This window comes from Salvelinus fontinalis, chromosome 4, assembly GCF_029448725.1.
Source record: "Salvelinus fontinalis isolate EN_2023a chromosome 4, ASM2944872v1, whole genome shotgun sequence".
NCBI classification, from domain to species: domain Eukaryota; kingdom Metazoa; phylum Chordata; class Actinopteri; order Salmoniformes; family Salmonidae; genus Salvelinus; species Salvelinus fontinalis.
This window is the reverse complement of record NC_074668.1, coordinates 44,645,157-44,668,316: the sequence shown is the minus strand read 5'-3', so window position 1 is coordinate 44,668,316 and position 23,160 is coordinate 44,645,157. Positions and strand designations below refer to the sequence as shown.

Here is a 23,160-nt window from a genome sequence, read left to right as displayed (position 1 = left end):
TCCTTATGTGAATGTAGACCCCCCCATGTTGCGCCTGAAGGTGTGCCATACTTATATATTTTTTATTGCATAAACAGCAAGCATAAAAAATGACAGAATTACCATTTTCACTTTCATCCTAAATGTGACTTTCCCCCGAGCATCTGTTTATGTGCGCAATAGCAGCCTATATTTGCATTGATCAGAATCTCAAATCAGGTAAAGGATGCTCTCCTGGGGATTTGTAACTTTGTTGAAGAAAGTTTTCTACCACCTGTTTAGTCTCAGGAGTCTTGGATTGGATGATCAATTCAGGTCACCAGGGCCCATATTCACTAGGAACAAAACGGAAGCAAACCCAAAAATGGAGGGTCGACCTGAACTTGTCCAATAAGGAACACGTGTTTTCATGTTTAGTTTTCAGGTGTGAGTAGACAGACATAGTCATTGTGAGTGGACCTGCATGTGTATTTAAATATTATTGTCAAGAACAGCCTTGATGTAAGGATTGACACTGGAGACGAGAAGCAGGTACAGGGAGTGAACATTTAATAACCAATGGACAGGAGCAGAATACATACAGCGTCTGGACAGGGGAAACGGAAACAACAATAATGCTGGCACAGGGATGAAACAGAGGAAACAGACATATCATACGAAGGCAATCAAAACGGGAAGGAGTCCAAGTGAGTCCAATGAGCGCTGATGCGCGTGATGATGGTGACAGGTGTGCGTAATGAAAGGCAGCCTGGCGCCCCCGAGTGCCAGAGAGGGAGAGCGGGAGCAGGCGTGACAGAAACAGGTGTATGTGTGACGGTGCAGAGATTTCCATATCAATGACTCCTCATGAACAGCCCCCATAAATATCAGTAGTCCAATAGAGTCCTGTTGGACCGACTCCCACTCATTTATAGGTTCATCTAACACAACACTCGCTGCCTCGCCCATTATCAACATAGCAGGGATATCACACCGCCTCATTATTCCAACTATTTCCCCCCACCATTTAATGGTACTGTCTATGATTCAGTAACAGTCCATAGTTGTTTTCCAAATGGCAACCTTAGTGCTTATAGTCCCTACACTCTAAAACGATTCTTCGGCTGTCCCCAGAGGAGAACCCTTTGAAGAACCCATTTTGGTCTCTTTCCACAGAGGGTTCTACATGGAACCCAAAAGTCTTTCACATGGAACCAAAAAGGGCTATACTTGGAACCAAAGCGGGTTCTCCTATGGGGACAGCCACAGAACCCTTTTGGAACCCTTTTTTCTAAGAGTGTATGGGCCTTGGTCAAAAGTAGTGCACTACATAGGGAATAGGGTTCTATTTGACACGCTGACATTAGGTTGGCTCTGAATGGTCATACAGAGAATTATAAGTGACATGGTTGAAGAGGTTATTTCAGGATATGACAGTCAACACTAATGGAATTTTATTGTTTTACTGACTTAATGATATAGAGCCTTAACACATCTGGGGATATGGTGCGATAAGAACATTATAAACAATAGGTTGTCACAGCCAATTTCAAGGCTCTGCAGCAGCTATTGCATAACGCTAGAGTGCCACTGCTTTCCAAAGAGTAAACATTGTTGGTTAGTTGGAATGCCTTCCCCCTCTGTCCTAATGAGGGTAGATTGCAGGGTGCTTAAACTTAAGTGTGGACTGCTGCTGTCCAATATAATTGTTGTTAGGGTGTTAGGGTGTTATTACATCCCACACTTAAATTTTTCTTCCTGCCGCTGATTCTGCTGATAGAGGAAAATTATTTTGACGAAGGGTCTACTTGCAATAACTGTGATGGGTGGGGGGTTTCTACCAAAAAATGATCTATCTATAAGTCGTTCTGGATAAGAGCGTCTGCTGAATGACTAAATTGTAGGAAACAGTGAAGGAACAGTGAGAGCAGTAAGGCAAGCATGCTTCGTGTTTTTATTTATTCATCGATAGCTAGGGGCACACTCCAACACTCAGACCTGATTTACAAACAAAGCATTTGTGTTTTGTGAATCCGCCAGAACAGAGGCAGTAGTGATCCAGGATCAGAAAGGTCTTTGTTTCTGGCCATTTTGAGCCTGTACTCAAACCCACAATTGCTGTTGCTCAAGATACACGGATAGTCTAAGGAAGGTCCGTTTTATTGCTTCTTTAATCAGGACAACCGTTTTCAGCTGTGCTAACATAATTGCAAAAGGATTTTATAATGATCAATTAGCCTTTTAAAATAATATACTTGGATTAGCTAACACAATGTGCCATTGGAACACAGGAGTGATGGTTGCTGATAATGGGCCTCTGTACGCCTATGTAGATATTCCATAAAAAATAAGCCATTTCCAGCTACGATAGGCATTTACAACATTAACAATGTCTACACTGTATTTCTGATCAATTTGATGTTATTTTAATTGACAAAAACTTTGCTTTTGTTTAAAAAACAAGGACATTTCTAAGTGACTCCAAACTTTTGAACGGTAGTGTATATATACACTGCTCAAAAAAATAAAGGGAACACTTAAATAACACAATGTAACGCCAAGTCAATCACACTTCTGTGAAATCAAACTGTCCACTTAGGAAGCAACACTGATTGACAATAAATTTCACATGCTGTTGTGCAAATGGAATAGACAAAAGGTGGAAATTATAGGCAATTAGCAAGACACCCCCCAAAACAGGAGTGATTCTGCAGGTGGTGACCACAGACCACTTCTCAGTTCCTATGCTTCCTGGCTGATGTTTTGGTCACTTTTGAATGCTGGCGGTGCTCTCACTCTAGTGGTAGCATGAAACGGAGTCTACAACCCACCCAAGTAGCTCAGGTAGTGCAGTTCATCCAGGATGGCACATCAATGCGAACTGTGGCAAAAAGGTTTGCTGTGTCTGTCAGCGTAGTGTCCAGAGCATGGAGGCCCTACCAGGAGACAGGCCAGTACATCAGGAGATGTGGAGGAGGCCGTAGGAGGGCAACAACCCAGCAGCAGGACCGCTACCTCCGCCTTTGTGCAAGGAGGTGCACTGCCAGCGCCCTGCAAAATGACCTCCAGCAGGCCACAAATGTGCATGTGTCTGCTCAAACGGTCAGAAACAGACTCCATGAGGGTGGTATGAGGGCCCGACGTCCACAGTTGGGGGTTGTGCTTACAGCCCAACACCGTGCAGGACGTTTGGCATTTGCCAGAGAACACCAAGATTGGCAAATTCGCCACTGGCGCCCTGTGCTCTTCACAGATGAAAGCAGGTTCACACTGAGCACATGAGCACATGTGACAGACGTGACAGAGTCTGGAGACGCCGTGGAGAACGTTCTACTGCCTGCAACATCCTCCAGCATGACCGGTTTGGCGATGGGTCAGTCATGGTGTGGGGTGGCATTTCTTTGGGGGGCCGCACAGCCCTCCATGTGCTCGCCAGAGGTAGCCTGACTGCCATTAGGTACCGAGATGAGATCCTCAGACCCCTTGTGAGACCATATGCTGACACATGCACATTTGTGGCCTGCTGGAGGTCATTTTGCAGGGCTCTGGCAGTGCACCTCCTTGCACTAAGGCGGAGGTACCAGTCCTGCTGCTGGGTTGTTGCCCTCCTACGGCCTCCTCCACGTCTCCTGATGTACTGGCCTGTCTCCTGGTAGGGCCTCCATGCTCTGGACACTACGCTGACAGACACAGCAAACCTTTTTGCCACAGTTCGCATTGATGTGCCATCCTGGATGAACTGCACTACCTGAACCACTTGTGTGGGTTGTAGACTCCGTCTCATGCTACCACTAGAGTGAGAGCACCGCCAGCATTCAAAAGTGACCAAAACATCAGCTAGGAAGCATAGGAACTGAGAAGTGGTCTGTGGTCACCACCTGCAGAATCACTCCTGTTTTGGGGGGTGTCTTGCTAATTGCCTATAATTTCCACCTTTTGTTTATTCCATTTGCACAACAGCATGTGAAATTTATTGTCAATCAGTGTTGCTTCCTAAGTGGACAGTTTGATTTCACAGAAGTGTGATTGACTTGGAGTTACATTGTGTTGTTTAAGTGTTCCCTTTATTTTTTTGAGCAGTGTATATTAGGGGTGAAACGGTAAGTGTATTCGTATTGAACCGTTCAGTACAGGGTCCACGGTTCGGTACGCACTGCGAACTGAACAATACATTAATCATATAAATTAACATGGGCAAAATATCCACATAATAATAAAGTTGTTTATAGTTGTCCGCAGCTCCGCTCATTTAGTTATTTCACTCCAGCGAGAACAGAGCTGAGAACATCGTAGCAGCAATTAGCTTATACCACCTTCCTGATCTTTGCTAGTGCTGCGAGAGATTGGATTCACTGACATTGCTTTTTGAGATGCTAGATTAATAACGTGAGCAAAGCATCCTATCTGTGGCCCCAATCCAGCTAGTGCAACTGCATTTACAAAATTTCTAGCGTTGTCAGTGGTCACAGAAATCGTTACATTATCCCTCTCCAATTACGTCCCTTAGCTCTTCCCCCAAGTTTACACTGCTGTGACTACTCTCGTGTTTGAAGGACATGGCTTTTTATCTCCCACTCTGCCGTAATGCAATGAGCCATTACAGTAAGGTAGCTCGTCCAACTGTCTGTTATTTGAGCAACAGACCGCGTTTCTGACTACTCGCTTTCAAGTTGTTCTTTTGTATAAGGCAGGTATTAATGTCTGGGCAAAATGTGTACGAGAAAGAATAGTGAAGCGCGGCTTAACCACTTTAAACATGTTTCTGAACCCCGCATTCTCTACCACAGAGAAAGGTCTCATATCTGCCACTATGGATTTTGCTATCGCTGCGTTGATTTATTTAGCCCTACCGGAGTCAGCCGCATATTGTTGCCTGAAGGCTGTGGGGAGACGTGGTTTCATTTTTTCACCTAGTCCCACTGATTGGCACTTAAGGGTTTTCGGCGCAAATGAGTAGTCATGTTACGCGTATTGCCACTCGAATAGGCTATCGGCAATGAACAGCGCCTACATGTTGTAGAAGTTTTATCCACCATTCGTTGGCAATCCCCGTCATAGTTTACAGGGAAACAGAAATGTTCCCAGACGGCAGACCTGAATGATACTGGCGCGTCTTCTAGTTCTGGCTCGCAAATGCTTGCCATGTTGCTCCTTTGCATTTAGCTAACGGCTAATTCCTTCATAAGCTTTTCACAAAAGCACAACTGCTGCACATGCTGGAGTTCCCATACCACAAACGAATCCAAGATGTCCCTACTAGATGGAACTCAAGCCATGACATGGTTGAGAGATACCTTGTTCAGAAAGTTGCGGTGTATTCTACACTGACTGATCAAGCTGTGAGGAAGAATGTCAAAGATATTGTGACTGTCTGAAAATGACATAAGACTAGCAGAGGAAGTTATCAAAGTGTGCAAACCTCTCAAAACAGTCACAACACTGATATGCACTGAGAGCATTCCATCAGTTTCCATGGTCCCGCCTATGAAAACAATGATCCTGAAATCAATGGTGGCATCTGATGAAGATGAACCCGCAGCAAGGGATGTCAAGACTGCTATCAGAGTTAACCTGGAGCCTAGATATGCTGACCCTGGTGTCAAAGACTTCTTACACAAGAGCACCGCTTTGGACCCCCGGTTCAAGTCCCTGCTGCACCTGGATGCTGCTGCTCAGGTATTGTACAGGTATTGTATTTATTTTGTTAATGTGACATTTATTTTATTAATTAGTGATTTAACAATTAATTATAAAGTTATAATTGTAATTGTCCTAATAGTGTCTGATGTATATTTCTAACAACAAATCGTATTTTTAAAGCCACTTCAGAGACAGTAATATTCATCTAATTGTAATTCTGCAGGGTCAAGCCATAGATACCACAGGAGCCAACCCCTTTACAGAGACAGCAGACAACAGGGGTTCTCCTCCAGAAAAGAAGTCTGCCATGGCTGAGCTTTTTGGAGAGTTGTTCACGACCCAGGAGCAGGGAACCAAGTCAAAGGTCAAGGTCATAGAGGAGGAGGTGACCTCGTACAGGGAAGTGGACTGTATTCCCCTGGATGCTGATCCACTTACATGGTGGAAGACCAAAGAGTTAATATACCCTCATGTTGCCATGTTAGCAAGGCGCTACCTGACTGTGCCTGGGACCTCTGTCCCTAGCGAGAGGGTATTCTCCACAGGGCCTGCCATTGTCACAGCAAGCCGATCTGTGCTCACTGCAGATCATTTCGATAGATTAATCTTCTTAAAGAAAAACTTGAAAATCTGATAAAAATTTAAATAAAAAAAATCTAAATACAAATTACATATTTCTCAGGCATTTATTTTGTCAATGTTTCGAAACCGTACCGAACCGTGACACCACTGTACCGTATCGTACCGAATCGTGAGTTTTGTGAACCGTTTCACCCATTTATCAAAATAAAGGTTTTAATGAAAATATGTAAAGCATTCTTTTAATATTATTTGAATATGTTGGTAACCCGTTGTATAAAAGTGATAATGCCCTTGAAGCCGGTGTTTGGAGGATATATTGGCACAGTTTGCCGGCCTTCAACTTGGGCTTAACAACACCTTTGCCAATATACAATATCCTCCAAACACCGGCTTCTCGGGCGGTATCACTTAAATATCTGCATTTTGATATAGACAATTCTCAGACCAATTCTTGCTCGTCAACGCCAACTCATTGCCTAACATGCTGACCAGACCGCTTGTGCGCATGTTGATTTTGTCCACTCACACCAGACACGATCAGGACACGCAGGTTGAAATATCAAAACAAACTCTGAACCAAGTATTAAACGTTTATGGCAATTTAGCTAGCTTGCTTGCTGTTGCTAGCTAATTTGTCCTGGGATATAAACATTGGGTTGTTATTTTACCTGAAATGCACAAGGTCCTCTACTCTGACAATTCATCCACAGATAAAGGGTAAAAGTCTGTTTATAATAATCTCTCTTCCTAAAGGCTGCTTCTTCTTCTTTGGCCTTTATATAGAGGTTGGCAACCAACTTTAAGGTGCATTACCACCACCAACTGAACTGGAGTGTGGACCTCAGTTCATCTTTCAATCACCCACATGGATATATGCTCCTAAAAACCAATGAGGAGATGGCACGTGGGTATATGCTCCTAAAAACCAATGAGGAGATGGGAGAGGCGGGACTTGCAGCACGTCAAGCATCACAAATAGAACCAAGTTCTATTTTAGCGCCTGGCTACGCAGACACTCGTTGACTCGTGCAAGCAGTGCGGGTGCAATGATTGAACAACATGTATGTGTACATTTATTTTGCAACGATTGTGCACGTGACGCGAGCGGTGTGGGCAGCATGTAAAGCTTGCTTGTCTATTTTAATTATCTTCATGGATTCAGATAAAAAGCATTATAGGCTAATTGCTTAGTCTTATTATGAGTCGCATGTGAGGTGTATATATAATATGCATATATCAAATATTACCCCACTACATCTTTGCCTGCTGCTTTCCTCCCGTTCACCTTGAAAATAAGTATCTTGACCTGTCAAATACTGTAGGTAGTCAGTAGTGATGTTTGCTAAAATGCTGTCTTCAACCTCCGAGCTTGGGAGGTTGCATGTGGCACCCTTCCACACAGAAGAGAAGTATAGACTCAGGGTTTCTTTGTGTCATCTCTCTCGCTCTGGTCTTCTGCATCTCCCATCAGTTTCTGCTGTCCTTAGTCCTGAGATGAGAGACTTTATCCTCCTAGTGCAGTATCTTTTCTTAGCATGTTGAATGAGATAGGGAAAGGGGATACCTAGTCATTTGCACAACGGAATGCATTCAACTGAAACACGTCTGGATCAGAGAGGTGTGGGGGGGCTGCCTTAATCGACATCCACGTCATCGGCACCCGGGGAGCAGTTGTTGTGGGAGTTAACTGCCTTGTTCAAGGGCAGAACGGCAAACCTTTCGGTTACTGGCCCAATGCTCTTAACCACCTGCTGCCCCAGGTATGCCACTTTGGAGCCCAGTCTCTGGTACTCACTGTTGTCCTTTGATTGGAAAGCTCTCGGCCTATCGACATTGAGCTCCTTTATTTGAGGAGTCATCCATAGCTTATCAGATGTTGTGATGTTGCTCCTTCTGATGGTCAATGCCTGCTTGAGGATGGGAGTAATTCACAGTGGTTCACTGTTGTTCGTTTTTCACTGTGTATTTATGCCTTGGGTCATTATATACATTTTTTATTAAATGTTTTGTCTTTAACTCTGCGTTGTTGGAAAAGGACCCGTAAGTATGAATTTCACTGTGAGTCTACACCTGAAGTTTACAAGCATGTGACAAATAAAATGGTATTTGATTTGATTAGCCTGATGTCTTTATCCTTATTTGGCCTGACCGATAGAAGGCCACCCTGCACAAAGTGCCAAATCATTCCTCCCCTCAATCTCTTCTGACTATTAATCAGAAGAGCCTCTACCTTTTGTATTTTGTCTCTAACCTTTCCTTGAAACCGCCAACCATGTTCTCCTCTTCTCTCTTCGCTTCATATCTTCTCGCTCTCTCTTTAGCGCTTTATTTCTGCCACAAGGATGATGCTTCATTATCTCTCTCTCCCTGTATCTCTCTCTGTCTCTCTGAATTCAATTAATTATCCATTTAAGGGCTTTATTGGCATGGGAAACATATGTTTACATTGCCAAAGCAAGTGAAATAGATAATAAACAAAAGTTAAACAAACAATAAAAAATGTACAGTAAACATGACACTCACAAATGTTCCAAAAGAATAAAGACATTTCAAATGTCATATTATGTGCAAATAGTTTAAGTACAAAAGGGAAAATAAATTAACATAAATATGGGTTGTCTTCACAATGGTGTTTGTTCTTCACTGGTTGCGCTTTTCTTGTGGCATAAGGTCACAAATCTTGCTGCTGTGATGGCACACTGTGGTATCTCACTCTCTCTCTCTCACTCTCCCCTTTGTATCTCTCTCTCTCACTCTCCCCCACATCTCTCTCTCTTATAGAAGGGAGGCTCGGCACATGGTTGTGGGCAGCTGAAGGTGGGTCAGGTGATTCTGGAAGTGAACGGTGTCTCCCTGAGGGGCCGTGAGCACCAGGACGCTGCTTGCATCATCGCTGAGGCCTTCAACTCCAAAGAGAGGGACCACATTGACTTCCTGGTCACAGAGTTGAACGCAGCTCTCCTGCAGGGCCTTTTGCAGGGTCGTATTCATTAGCCACCATACAGAAGAAAACGGACTGAAATAGGCAGGGACTACCTGAACTTGTGAAATAAGAAGTGCTTGTTCCCATTTTCCTGCAGGGGCTTTAGCAGGACTTTGCACTTTAAAGAGGTGAAACGGAAGGAGAGAACAGGAGGGAGAGGTCTGAGTGTTAATATAAACAATCTATCTCGTCTCGTCTAAGCCCGTTCTCCCTTCCCACTTTTTTGTCTGTAGATCGCAACCAGGCTTGCCTTGTAGAGTTGTATTGCCAAAATGCATGACATTCTGCATTAAGAACTCCCCAATATAACCTAATAGAACCTAAGAAGAACCCACCAATGGAACCTAATAGTATTGAACTGAAATCTTGAAAATCGCCGTTTATAACAACAATATCAATGCTGTGATGTTATTAGTTATGTCATTCCATTGAGCTGCTTTTCAGTCTCCCTGCTCTCCCCTCTCGAATAGGTCTGCCATTCGTAGCAGCTCTCCCCTGGAAGTGGTTATACCAAGATGGTGCTTTGAAAATGGACAGACATTGTATCTAATCTTAGTCGAACTATACCTTTATGCTATCTCTGAAATACTTTTTTTTGTATAAGTTCTGTAATGTTTAATGAACACCCTATATATTGTGTATCGTATATATTGTATATAACACTGAAACACCTTTTAGGTAGAGGATTTGAGCTATTTATAACACTAGGTCGTCTGTATGTAAGAGGATCACATTTCTTTATGGATTTTATGAATTTACTTGATTCATTTTTTATTTATAAGGGCAGTTCGTTTTCTATACTTTGTGTTCATGGTATACAGTATTGGTTAATTGGCTGTGTGGTGAATTTTGTGATTACATTAAGAATCCTTTTTCATACACTTCCATATGCATATATACTGTGTATATATATATATATATATGTATATATATATATATATATATATATATACAGTAGATAAAAGCAGAGACAATACTGAAAATTAGCAGAGGTACTTCATCTGAGCTGTAGAGCTGAATCAGAGACGGTAATGAAGAGTCAGAGAGTGATCCTGGGAGAGGAAAATTAGTCCATGAGCTGCTAATGCATCGTTATACAGATAAATAACTTGTCAATTATAGGTAACTGCCTCACTAATAGCAGAGCTGGTGGTGGAGGGGATGCAGCAGCAGCCATAATGCACATTGTGTGTATGGGAGAGAATATACTGTACACTACATCGCCAAAAGTCAAGTTCGTCCACACCAATCTCGGCGAACGGTTTCACTATCGACCTCTGTGCACGGGGCATTGTCATGCTGAAACAGGAAAGGGCCTTCCCCAAACTGTCACAAATTTGGAAGCACAGAATCGTCTAGAATGTATGCTGTAGCATTAAGATTTCCCTTCACTGGAACTAAGGGTCCTAGCCCAAACCATGACAAACAGCCCCAGACCATTATTCCTACTTTACAGTTGGCACTATAGCGTTCAGGTAGCGTTCTCCTGGCACCCACCAAACTCAGATTTGTCCGCCGGACTGCCAGATCGTAAAGTGTGATTCATCACTCAAGAGAACGTGTTTCCACTGCTGCAGAGTCCTATGGCGGTGCGCATTCCAATCTTAGGCTTGTGTGTGGCTGCTCGACATATCCACTTCACAACAACAACACTTACAGTTGACCGGGGCAGCTCTAGCAGGGCAAAAATTTGACAAACTGACTTGTTGGAAAGGTGGCATCCTATGATGGTGCCACGCTGAAAGTCACGGAGCTCTTCAGTACGGGCCATTCTACTGCCAATGTTTGTCTATGGAGATTGCATGAATGTGTGCTCAATTTTATACACTTGCCAGTAATGGGTGTGGCTGAAATAGCCGAATCCACAAATTTAATGGGGTGTCCACCTACTTTTGGCCATGTAGTGTGTCAGCGGCAGTGTATGCTAGTGTAGTGAGATACTAGTGGATATCGTGTCACCATAACGGGGAGGTTGGCACCAGTTACTTCCCGAATGGGCCCTGGTCAAAAGTAGTGCACTATATCGGGAATAGGGTGCCATTTGGGACACAACACATTGCTTGCTGTTGATAGATGTCTTGAACTGGATGAACTGTTGTAAGAGTAAGAGACTATAAAATGACTAATGATACATCTTTCAATAAGAGTATAACAGATTATCATAGACTAAAGGTTTGTAGGTATTTTTTAATATTATACAAATTACATGTTTTTGTGACTGCAAACAGTCCAAACATGATACATATATATTGTCCACATATATGCATTCGGAAAGTATTCAGACCCCTTGACTTTTTCCACATTTTTATACATTACAGCCTTATTCTAAAATGGATTAAATTGTTTTTTTCCCTTCATCAATCTACACACAATAGCCCATAAACTGTTTTTTAGACATTTTTGCAAATTTATACAAAATAAAATACTGAAATATCACATTTACATAAGTATTCAGACCCTTTACCCAGTACTTTATTGAAACACCTTTGTTAGCAATTACAGCCTTGAGTGTTCTTTGATATGACACTACGAGCTTGGCACGTCTGTATTTGGGGAGTTTCTCCCACTCTTCTCTGCAGATCCTCTCAAGCTCTGTCAGGTTGGAAGCTGAGCGTCGCTGCACAGCTATTTTCAGGTCTCCAGAGATGTTCGATCGGGTTCAAGTCTTGGCTCTGGCTGGGCCACTCAAGGACATTCAGAGACTTGTCCTGAAGCCACTCCTGAGTTGTCTTGGCTGTGTGCTTAGGGTTGTTGTCCTTTTGGAATGTCAACCTTCGCCCAAGTCTGAGGTCCTGCGCGCTCTGGAGTAGGTGTTCATCAAGGATCTCTCTGTACTTTGCTCCGTTCATCTTTGCCTCATTCCTGACTAGTCTCCCAGTCCCTGCTGCTGAAAAACATCCGGGCTGTCATGAGCCTTTTATTGACAGGTTTGTGCCTTTCCAAATCATGCCCAATCAATTGAATTTACCACAGGTGGACTCTAATCAAGTTGTAGAAACATCTCAAGGATGATCAATGGAAACCGGATGCACCTGAGCTCAATTTCGAGTCTCATAGCAAAGGGTCTGAATATTTATGTATATAACGTTTTTCTGTTTTGTTTTTTAATAAATGTCCAAAAATTCATAAAAAGCTGTTTTTGCTTTGTCATTATGGGGTACATTGTGTGTAGATTGATGAGGATTTTTTTAAACATTTTTTATCCATTTTAGAAAAGGGCTGTAACGTAACAACATGTGGAAAAAGTCAAGGGGTCTGAATACTTTCCGAATGCACTGTATATGCTGTAAATAGATTTATAGATATATATAGAGTGACAGATTACATTACTGTTTGAAAGGATCACACAACTACAAACAATATCATTGTATTATTCCTGTGTCTGCTGTCACATTCTACAGTATCTCTCATTCGACTAGTTGCTCAGAGTGTATTTGCTCAGGTTCCAGTTGGTTATTGATTGATTGATCACATACAATGCATTACCTATAGCAGGTGAGGGTGATATAATGCTACATCACCTTTTGGCACTTTGCACCAAAATAATTCCAAGATTTACAAATACTCACAGTAACAGTATGTGAACATCAGTTGACAATACAGTCAGATGAAAATGTAAATCCAAAGTAGACTATTTACAAGTCTGCTGCATCTTGCCCCGGTTTACACAGGCTGCCCAATTCTGATCTTTTTTGACTAATTGGTTTTTCCTCCAATCAGATCAGCACTTTTGCCAATAATTGGGCAAAAGATCAGAATTGGGCTGCCTGTGTAAACGCAGCCATGATGCAGCAGACTTGTAAATAGTCTACTTTAGGTTTACAATGGGTTTTTCATCTTACTATATTGTCAACTAAATGTCCCTGCACATTGACTCGGTACCGGTACTCCTTGTATATAGCCTCATTATTGATATTTTATTGTGTTACTATTTCCTTTCTTTATTTTGCTAACTTTTCTTCCTTTTTAACTTTGCATTGTTGGGAAAGGGCTCGTAAGTAAGCATTTCATGGTAAAGTCTACACCTGTTGTATTCGGCGCATGTGACAAATACAATCATATTTCAACTGATGTCACATACTGTTACCGTGAGTATTTGCAATTATTTTGCATTGTTTTGGTGCAAAGATAAAAGTGATGTAACATTACAACACCCTCACCTGCTATAGGTAATACATTGTCAGTTAATTTGCCTTTTTTTTGTTCTGTGCCAGCCTTCTGTTACCCAAGAGTAGGCTGTATTGTAAAAAAAATAATAATAATCATGCTGGACAATGATTTAGTAGCCTGAGTGCCAGTCTGTTTGTGCTATCATGCCAGCTCCCTGTCACTCATTGTCATGGCAATGTTTGGCTTGACAATGACAGCAATGGAGTTGGCTACAGATGGAAAGTAGCTGTAAGCGAAATCTGGTGCAACACATCAATCCACAGTGGTTTGAGACTTATGTTTATGTTGTGCATTGTCCCTGCAAATAAACGTAATACAAATTGACAAAAAAAAGCACAAACAGGTCTAGGACCAGGCTAATGTTTCAGCACTATAGCTGTAGCAGCATATCATAGTAACATAGTGCATCTTACTACTACAGAGCTGACACAATATTAGAGGTGTACAATCATAACCAAATGCTTACTTCACTAAAACCTTAGGACTCTATTCAATCAGATCCGACATCTGTATAGGGGTTGTTTTGGCAGTGTCGGAGGTGGAGCTGCATTAGAGCTGTGAAATCCACAAGCGGCTTTTGGCATTATACCTAAAGCGGACATTGCCATTGGCTGCATGGAGCCGCATTAAGAGAAATCCCATGCAGCCTTCTTTAAAAGTTTGAACACTGGAATGTAAGATGTAGTCTTCACCTCGATTAGGATGACAGAAATCTTCACCATTTCGTTGAATGATTTTCAGTTTGAGCGTCATTATTTCTATATAGCCTACACTTTCTCATTCTGAACTTCTAATACCAGTAGGACGGAGGTGGCTTCTTGAAAATGATCACAAGTAGCTGCTCACCGATTTGACACCTCCAACACCGGCAAAGTATCAGCTATGCGGGTGTTGGCTATCACCGGTTAATGCTTGATCTGATTGAATCTAGGCCGTAGACATATTCCTGAAGTCTATAGAGTGCATAACAATGCCACACTGAAGTGAATTGAATAAAGATTTACCAACTCATGTCTTAGATCTTTTTTTGCCTGGTTTGGTTGTATAGCTATAACATTTCAAAATACAAAATATTTTTCATTTCATTTATCATTTATCAATTAAGAATAGACTATCACCCAGAGGAGGCTGGTGGAAGGAGCTATAGGAGGACCGGTTCGTTGTAAAGACTGGAATGGAATAAATGGAACCGTATTAAACATACGTTTGATTCCGTTCCATTTATTCAATTCCAGCCATTACAATGAGCCCTTCCTCCTATAGCTCATTCCACCAGCTTCCTCTGCTGTCACCATAAATTGGTGGCTCACAGTGTTCAGTTGGCTCAGCAGCCACTGCCTACAAACATATGGCCTTGAACTTCCTTCACAGTGCTCAACAGAGAGACTCGTATTATAGAGCTATTAAATAGGATAGCACATATGACTCGATGTACTGCATTTTTCTCTATTATGTCAGGTAGGAGTTCTATTTTGGCTATACATTCATTACGTAAGGAGATAATCAGTGACAAATTAAAATATACCTGCAAGTTGAAGCTGCATCACTGCTGGGTATCCTTCTGTCGAACAAAACAGATTTATATATATATACACACATATATATATATACATACATACATACATACATACATACATACATACATACATACATACACACACACACATGTACATATCCTTTTAAAATGTATTTTCCTTTATTATTTCTCACAATCCTACCGCCCCTCCCCTAATTGGAGTAAACTAATAAACAATAACACTTAGGCTTTAACTTCCAGCTTGTACATAATATATACATTTCACAGACACAATCTATTTTATAATTGTTCTGTTTATTTTTTATTTTTGTCCTGGCCTTCCTATATTTCTGATGTCCATCCAGTTTGATTTCTATTTGCCACATATTATTAACTGTGCTATTTCACAAAAGTTCTGAACCTATATACATTTTACAGACAGAGTATATTTTACATTTGTATTCTTATTAGTCCCACCCACAAAACATAGTATTAATTTAGTCCTACCATTCAAAGAAATGTTTCATTTATTGAAGTAACCCCCACAATATTCAAAAGCTTTAGAAGTTTGTTGGAATTATGGGGTATTGTGTGTAGATTGATGAGAATCATTTTTTTTTTAATCGATTTTAGAATAAGGCTGTTAACGTAACAAAATTTGGAAAAAGTGAAGGCGTCTGAATAATTTCCGAATGCACTCTATGTATTTCAATAGTCATGTAGTAATGTAACAGTACAAGACCAACTTTTATTTGAAGCCTTTATTGGAGCTTTAGTACATGATATTTTCAGAAAGAGTACGGTTTGTGATAAATCACTTCCAAGCATCGAATTCTGATAAGTTATACTGGTATTACGGGAACTAATATCTCTTAATAAATAATAGATCACTCTGATAGAAAGCTAACAAATCACTATACAACAACAACAGCTGCAATGACAACAAATTGTTGCGTCATGACGGTGTCAACACTGGAAAGTGGAACGGAAATGACCGTAACTACTACAGGGAGAGGAAAGAACAAATCAAGTCAATATAGTGACATAATGTTAATGAACAGAGACAGACAACTAAACTAATAGAGGAAGAACTTTCCAATGTTTGATCACTGTCCAACTACTGTATTGTTTACTACCGCTAAATGACCACCAGTACAGAGTGGCTTCACATTGGCATGTCCAAAGTTCGGTGAATCACCATCAAAACATTGAAACAGCATGGCATATATTCTACTAACTACTGATTGCGTGAGACGGACGATGTTTCTCATTTTAAAATGGTGGTGAAGTTTCCAAATTCTAAAATGTTTTTTCAAAATACTGAAAGTAAAAATTGGTCTTTTTGCTCAATGTTCCGGAAATGTTTACAAGCACCGGAAATGTTTACAAGAAAGATATAATGACACTAAAAACAGACAGTCTTAGAAACACAGGAATCTTGCAAATATTTTTGAGGGGGGAACGTTATACATAGATCCCATCCCACTATCTTCACAGTTGGTGCCTTTATACTCCTATCTGAAATATGATGAGCACTCTACACCAAACACCAGCCTAAATAATTCTTCAATTTCCAACTACACTAATCTAATCTCCTCTATGACTGGCTTCCTTTTCAAGGAAGTGAAACAACAGCATCCTGAGATGGCAGTTTACATCTACTGCTCATAGTATCAACAGTTATCCAGCGTACACTCAATCTCTACTCTTCCATCCAATCATTAATGGTGTTTGTACAGTAGTTAAAACATTATGTGGTTCTCTGGTTGAGTGATCTTATGTGATTCTATTGAAACATGATATCTGAATACATGACATGGATATGCTAGAAATAGATGCTGCCATTTGTTTTCTTCAGTCTTATGTATAGAGTAGAAGGGCTTGTTATGTCTTGGGTCCTGACTATTCATGTATGCCAGTTGGGAGAGTTTGGAGGTTAGGAGAGGGGACAGCTGCAGCCAGGGAGCTCTTCGCTGTTCAGCTCAAACATCTTGTTGCTTATCCATGTCTTTGAGGGCTTGAAGAAGGCGTGTAGGGGTGAAGATATTGGTTGATCCTGCAGCAGAGAGAGAGAGAGAACTACACATATCTTCTCAGTTTGAACTAGGCTCGTCTGTTAATTAGAGTACAGTACAGTTACAAATTGGAATGACATTGAGAGAAATACACAGACAGCAGAAATCACATATGAAGACATGGGTTCAGCTTTTATATGCTTCTCTAAAACATGTCCCTTTCAGCCAAACGACAAAAAAATACAGGGGCAAAAAAGCTTCATTTTAAAAAACCTGTGCAAGAAATATTACATTGCTAAATACAATTCCGACATAGTGCCTTGTTGATTGTTAATAAATTACAAAATGGGAGCTATTGACAACTGTCTGCATACAGCACACCACAAGGACAAATCTCCAAAAGGACAGACACAGAGAGCACAGACAAGATAAACAGAATAGACGACAGCACCACTAACCAAGTACACACATACAGACAAAGAATAGAGGTGAGAACAAACAATCCACTGAACCGTGAGGAACAAAGGGATAGATCACAAACAGTAGAATCAAAATGTGCTTTCCTATGGGCCCTAGTCAAAAGTAGTGCAATGTACCAGAAACAGGGTGCCATTTGGGATGCACAACAGGGGACAGAGTCTTTGGCACGGTTTCCCGAAAGCATCTTAAGGCTAGTTAAGGCTAAGTTCATCGTTAGAACCTTCATACGAGCACCGTTAAAATCTCCGAGCTGTTTTCCCAAAACCATCTTTAGTAAAGTTGCACTTGAAAAACGCTCGTTATTTTCCGACTGCCTCAAAACAGCTAAGTGCGCCGTTTGAATGCCTTTTTTGCCCTTCCGTGTCACTTTATACACAGAAGATCTCTCCACTAAACATAGAATCAAGCTGTTTATCTGTCTCTCTGGGACCCCCATAACTTCGAATCGAAGTTGACTACAAATACTAAGCTGGCAATGTCTGTGAAGGATAACAGAAAACCGAGATGACTGCTTCAAAAAAATAATACAGTAGGCTACATAGGCCTCTGCATATACAGTATATATATATATTTCATGATGTGTAACAATGTGTGCGCATCGATGTGCCAAATTTGTGATTTAATGCATTATTAGGCTCCAGGGTAGGCATTAGAATAAGCCGCCTCAATATTTGCAGCCAAAAGGTGATAATATCTCTCTAGGACCTGATCCGTCGGCAGTATTGTGGAATAATTATAATGTTAAGGTAAGATTTCAATGGAGAAAGATGATCCGAGAGCAGCTGGGCCTTTCTTTCGAACCTATATCAGTATTGACACACGCTCCAACGACACACTTAACCAACGTTCGTTCTGCGTAGTGTTTTGGGAAATGCATGTTACGTCTTCGGTTGTTGTAGGAACGATGCATCTTTCAAACACTTGAAAGCCTAAGTTCCATTGCTATCGGGAACCCGGGCCCAGGGCCAGAGGAGGGGAAGTGGGGTGAGGCTGAGGGAGATCAGAAAAGGTGGCTTCACATCACAACAACTATCTTTACTTCTCAGTGTGTGTTCTCATTCTGCAGGGGCAGGCTCTGGTTCCTCGGGGGCAGCGTTGGGGTCCAGGAAGTCAGGGTGCTGCAGCTCCTTTAGGTATTTGGTGGGAGTGAGTGTGTGGGTGGAACCTAAGGAGGGACAAAGGCTTTCACGTTGCACCCTAATCTCATTCTCTGTTTTTGTGTAAAATCTCCATTGTCTTACGACAGATGACATTATTCTAACGTGTGGAGGTGGAGATGGATGGAGTTGTCACACTTTATCTGATGCAAAATGGTAAGGTCCCCTAAAAAGATAAATATTAGCGGCAACAACAAAAAAAGAATGTAAAAGCAGTTAACATGTATGAAAGAACATTCTCCAGATAACATTAATTAATTAAGCTTATTTTCTTGTCCTAAATGGCACCCTAAAGTAATGCACTATATAGGGAATAGCCTGCCATTTAGGATGCAGCTAAGTCATTTAACTTGACCTAGGCTTGGCTTTTGATAGATAACTAATCTACAGATCAATGTAATTCAGTACCTTCGTAGAGTTACTGTGTCCTGTCCCTGCCACTGTTGGTATCCATTCCCTGCAGTCACAACACACTATCTGATGCATTCTCAGAAACACCATCTGATCTAAGCCCACTAACACACTAAGCTGATTCCACCCAGTTGCAGCAGCAGAGTCAGACACAGTGGAACAGCAATATAGGATATCAACTGTATATCCTAATGATTTCCACAGTTCCTAAGTATTCAGGAGGCTGAAAAGACTTGGCATGGGCCCTCAGATCCTCAAAAAGATTTACAGCTGCACCATTGAGAGCATCTTGACTGGCTGCATCACCGCTTGATACGGCAACTGCAAGGCACCAGACCGCAAAACACTATAGAGGGTGGTGAGTATGGCCAAGTACATCACTGGGGCCGAGCTCCCTGCCATCCAGGTCCTCTAAACCAGGCGGTGTCAGAGGAAGGAGCAAAAAATTATCAATCACAGACTACAGCCATCCAAGCCATAGACTGTTCTCTCTGCTATCGCACGGCAAGCGGTACTAGTGCAAGTCTGGAACCAACAGGACCCTGAACAGCTTCTACCCCTAAGCCATAAGACTGCTAAACAAGACAGCTAAATAGCTAATCACATGGCTACCCGAACTCCCTGCTTTGACCCTCTCTTGCACAGACTCACACACTGGACACTGGACCCACACACTCACACATACTTACACTGACACCCCAGCACACACACACATATGCACACTGACACCACACACACTCACAGTACACGCTGCTGCAACTGTCCATTATCGATCCTGTTGCCTAGTCACTGTACCCCTACCTACAGTTGAAGTCGGAAGTTTACATACATCTTAGCCAAATACATTTAAACTCAGTTGTTCACAATTCCTGACATTTAATCCTAGTAAAGATTCCCTGTTTTAGGTCAGTTAGGATCACCACTTAATTTTAAGAATGTGAAATGTCAGGGTAATAGTAGAGAGAAGGATTTATTTCAGCTATATATATAATATATATTATATACACACACACACAGTTAAAGTTGGAAGTTTACATACACTTAGGTTGGAGTCATGAAAACTTGTTTTTCAACCACTCCACAAATTTCTTGTTAACAAACTATAGTTTTGGCAAGTCGGTTAGGACATCTACTTTGTGCATGACACAAGTAATTTTTCCATTAATTGTTTACAGACAGATTATTTCACTTATAATTCACTGTATCACAATTCCAGTGGGTCAGAAGTTTACATACACTAAGTTGACTGTGCCTTTAATAGCTTGGAAAATTCCAGAAAATGATGTCATGGCTTTAGAAGCTTCTAAAATTCTAATTGACATAATTTGAGTCAATTGGAGGTGTACCTGTGGATGTATTTCAAGGCATACCTTCAAACTCAGTGCCTCTTTGCTTGACATCATGGGAAAATCCAAAGAAATCAGCCAAGACCTCAGAAAACAAAATTGTAGACCTCCACAAGTCTGATTCATCCTTGGGAGCAATTCCCAAACACCTGAAAGGACCACGTTCATCTGTACAAACAATAGTACGCATGTATAAACACCATGGGACCACGCAGCCGTCATACCACTCAGGAAGGAGACGCGTTCTGTCTCCTAGAGATAAACGTACTTTGGTGCGAAAAGTGCAAATCAAACCCAGAAAGGACCTTGTGAAGATGCTGGAGGAAACAGGTACAAAAGTATCTATATCCACAGTAAAACGAGTCTTATATCGACATAACCTGAAAGGCCGCTCCGCAAGAAAGAAGCCACTGCTCCAAAACCGCCATAAAAAAGACTACGGTTAGCAACTGCACATGGGAACAAAGTCCTCTGGTCTGATGAAACAAAAATAGAACTTTATGGCCATAATGACCATAGTTATGTTTGGAGGAAAAAGGGGAGGCTTGCAGGCATGAGAACACCATCCCAACTGTGAAGCACGGCGGTGGCAGCATCATGTTGTGGGGGTGCTTTGCTGCAGGAGGGACTGGTACACTTCACAAAATAGAAGGCATCATGAGGCAGGAAAATTATGTGGATATATTGAAGCAACATCTCAAGACATCAGTCAGGAAGTTAAAGCTTGGTCTCAAATGGGTCTTCCAAATTGACAATGCATACTTCCAAAGTTGTGGCAAAATGGCTTAAGGACAACAAAGTCAAGGTATTGGAGTGGCCATCACAAAGCCCTGACCTCGATCCCATAGAAAATTTGTGGGCAGAACCGAAAAAGTGTGTGCGAGCAAGGAGGCCTACAAACCTGACTCAGTTACACCAGCTCTGTCAGGAGGAATGGGCCAAAATGCACCCAAGTTATTGTGGGAAGCTTGTGGAAGGCTACCTGAAATGTTTGACCCAAGTTAAAAAATGCAAAGGCAATGCTGCCCAATACTAATTGAGTGTATGTAAACTTCTGACCCACTGGGAATGTGATGAAAGAAATAAAAGCTGGAATAAAATCACTGTCTACTATTACTCTGACATTTCACATTCTTAAAATAAAGTGGTGATCCTAACTGAACTAAGACAGGGCATTTTTACTAGGATTTAATGTCAGAAATTGTGAAAAACTGAGTTTAAATGTAGTTGGCTAAGGTGTATGTAAACTTCCGACTTCAAATGTATATAGCTACCTCAATTGCATCGTACCTCTGCAGATTGACTTGGTACTGTATTCCCTGTATATAGCCATGTTAGTTTTACTCGTTATCGTTATTTACTGTATATTACAAATATATACATTTATCTTTAACTCTGCTTTGTTGGAAAAAGACCCGTAAGTAAGCATTTCACTGTTAGTCTGCACCTGTTGTTTACAAAGCATGTGACAAATACAGTTGTATATTTTATTTGATGACCAGGAATACATCCAACTAGTGCAACCAGCCCATGGATATCGCCTAGGCCTATGTATTTATTCACAGTTTATATTCCCATGTTCGATAAAGAAAAACAGAACACAAAACAGTAAAACATGTAACTCTACATATGCTGCCAACTCACCAATGATGGCTTCCCATTTTCCATTGGCTTGTGTGACCTCGTAGACACAGCGCATCTCGCTGAAGGTCATGCCTCCGATGATGAAGATGATGACTCGGGGACCTGTCTTCATCTCTGTGGGGCCCTTGTTCTTATGCCAGTTACCGTACCGGGCACTGCAATGAGAGGGGAAGATATTCAAGTAACTTTATTTTGGATAGTCCATTTATGATGAGACATACTGTTGAGATGCTACTGAAAGGCTAAAGAAAAGCTGATGAGATGTTGATAATAGTCAACTGACAGTTTGTTGAACATCTGTGGATGGACCAAAGTTCCTCTGTCCATTGTCTGTGTTCTTTTGCCCATCTTAATCTTTTCTTTTTATTGGCCAGTCTGAGATATGGCTTTTTTTTTTGCAACTCTACAGAGAAGGCCAGCATCCCGGAGTCGCCTCTTCACTGTTGACGTTGAGACTGGTGTTTTGCGGGTACTATTTAATGAAGCTGCCAGTTGAGGACTTGTGAGGCGTCTGTTTCTCAAACTAGACACTCTAATGTACTTTTCCTCTTGCTCAGTTGTGCACCGGGGCCTCCCACTCCTCTTTTTATTCTGGTTAGAGGCAGTTTGCGCCATTCTGTGAAGGGAGTAGTACACAGTGTTGTACGAGATCTTCAGTTTCTTGGCAATTTCTCGCATGGAATAGCCTTCATTTCTCAGAACAAGAATAGACTGACGAGTTTCAGAAGAAAGTTATTTGTTTCTGGCCATTTTGAGCCTGTACTCGAAACCACAAATGCTGCTGCTCCAGATACTCAACTAGTCTAAAGAAGGCCAGTTTTATTGCTTCTTTAATCAGAACAACAGTTTTCAGCTGTGCCCAATAATTGTATAATTTTTTATAATGATCAATTAGCCTTTCAAAATGATTAACTTTGATTAGCTAACACAACGTGCCATTGGAACACAGGAGTGATGGTTGTTGATAATGGGCCTATGTAGATATTCAATAAAACATCAGCCGTTTCCAGCTACAATAGTCATTTACAACATTAACAATGTCTATACTGTATTTCTGATCAATTTGATGTTATTTTAATGGAAAAAGTATGCTTTTCTTTCAAAAACAAGGACATTTCTAAGTGACCCCAAACTTTTGAACGGTAGTGTATATTTATATATATAGTGCTATTGGAAAGTATTCAGACCCCTTGACTTTTCCCAGATTTTGTTACGCTACAGCCTTATTCTAAAATGTATTAAATCGTTTTTTCCCCCT

General features: G+C 41.3%; 2 protein-coding genes across 6 annotated transcripts in view; one reads left to right on the top strand and one right to left on the bottom strand.

Moving 5' to 3' along the window:
* Window positions 1-14,344, top strand: part of LOC129853862 (whirlin-like) — a 116,728-nt gene extending 102,384 nt beyond the window's left edge. For both annotated transcript variants that reach the window (XM_055920314.1, XM_055920313.1), the window contains one exon: window positions 8,962-14,344. In XM_055920314.1, the coding sequence (XP_055776289.1) occupies window positions 8,962-9,174 (213 nt within the window). In that variant the 3' untranslated portion in view covers window positions 9,175-14,344. The remainder of the gene's footprint in view (window positions 1-8,961) is intronic.
* A 1,248-nt stretch (window positions 14,345-15,592) lies between these two features.
* Window positions 15,593-23,160, bottom strand: part of LOC129853860 (syntaxin-binding protein 1-like) — a 93,002-nt gene continuing 85,434 nt past the window's right edge. For 3 of the 4 annotated variants that reach the window (XM_055920312.1, XM_055920311.1, XM_055920309.1), the window contains 3 exons: window positions 21,903-22,057; window positions 18,384-18,509; window positions 16,816-16,905 (listed from right to left, as the gene is read on the bottom strand). In XM_055920312.1, coding sequence (XP_055776287.1) covers window positions 18,400-18,509; window positions 21,903-22,057 — 265 coding nt within the window. In that variant the 3' untranslated portion in view covers window positions 16,816-16,905; window positions 18,384-18,399. Of the gene's footprint in view, window positions 16,906-18,383; window positions 18,510-21,902; window positions 22,058-23,160 lie in introns of all 4 variants that reach the window. The other variant, XM_055920310.1, reaches the window with a different exon arrangement.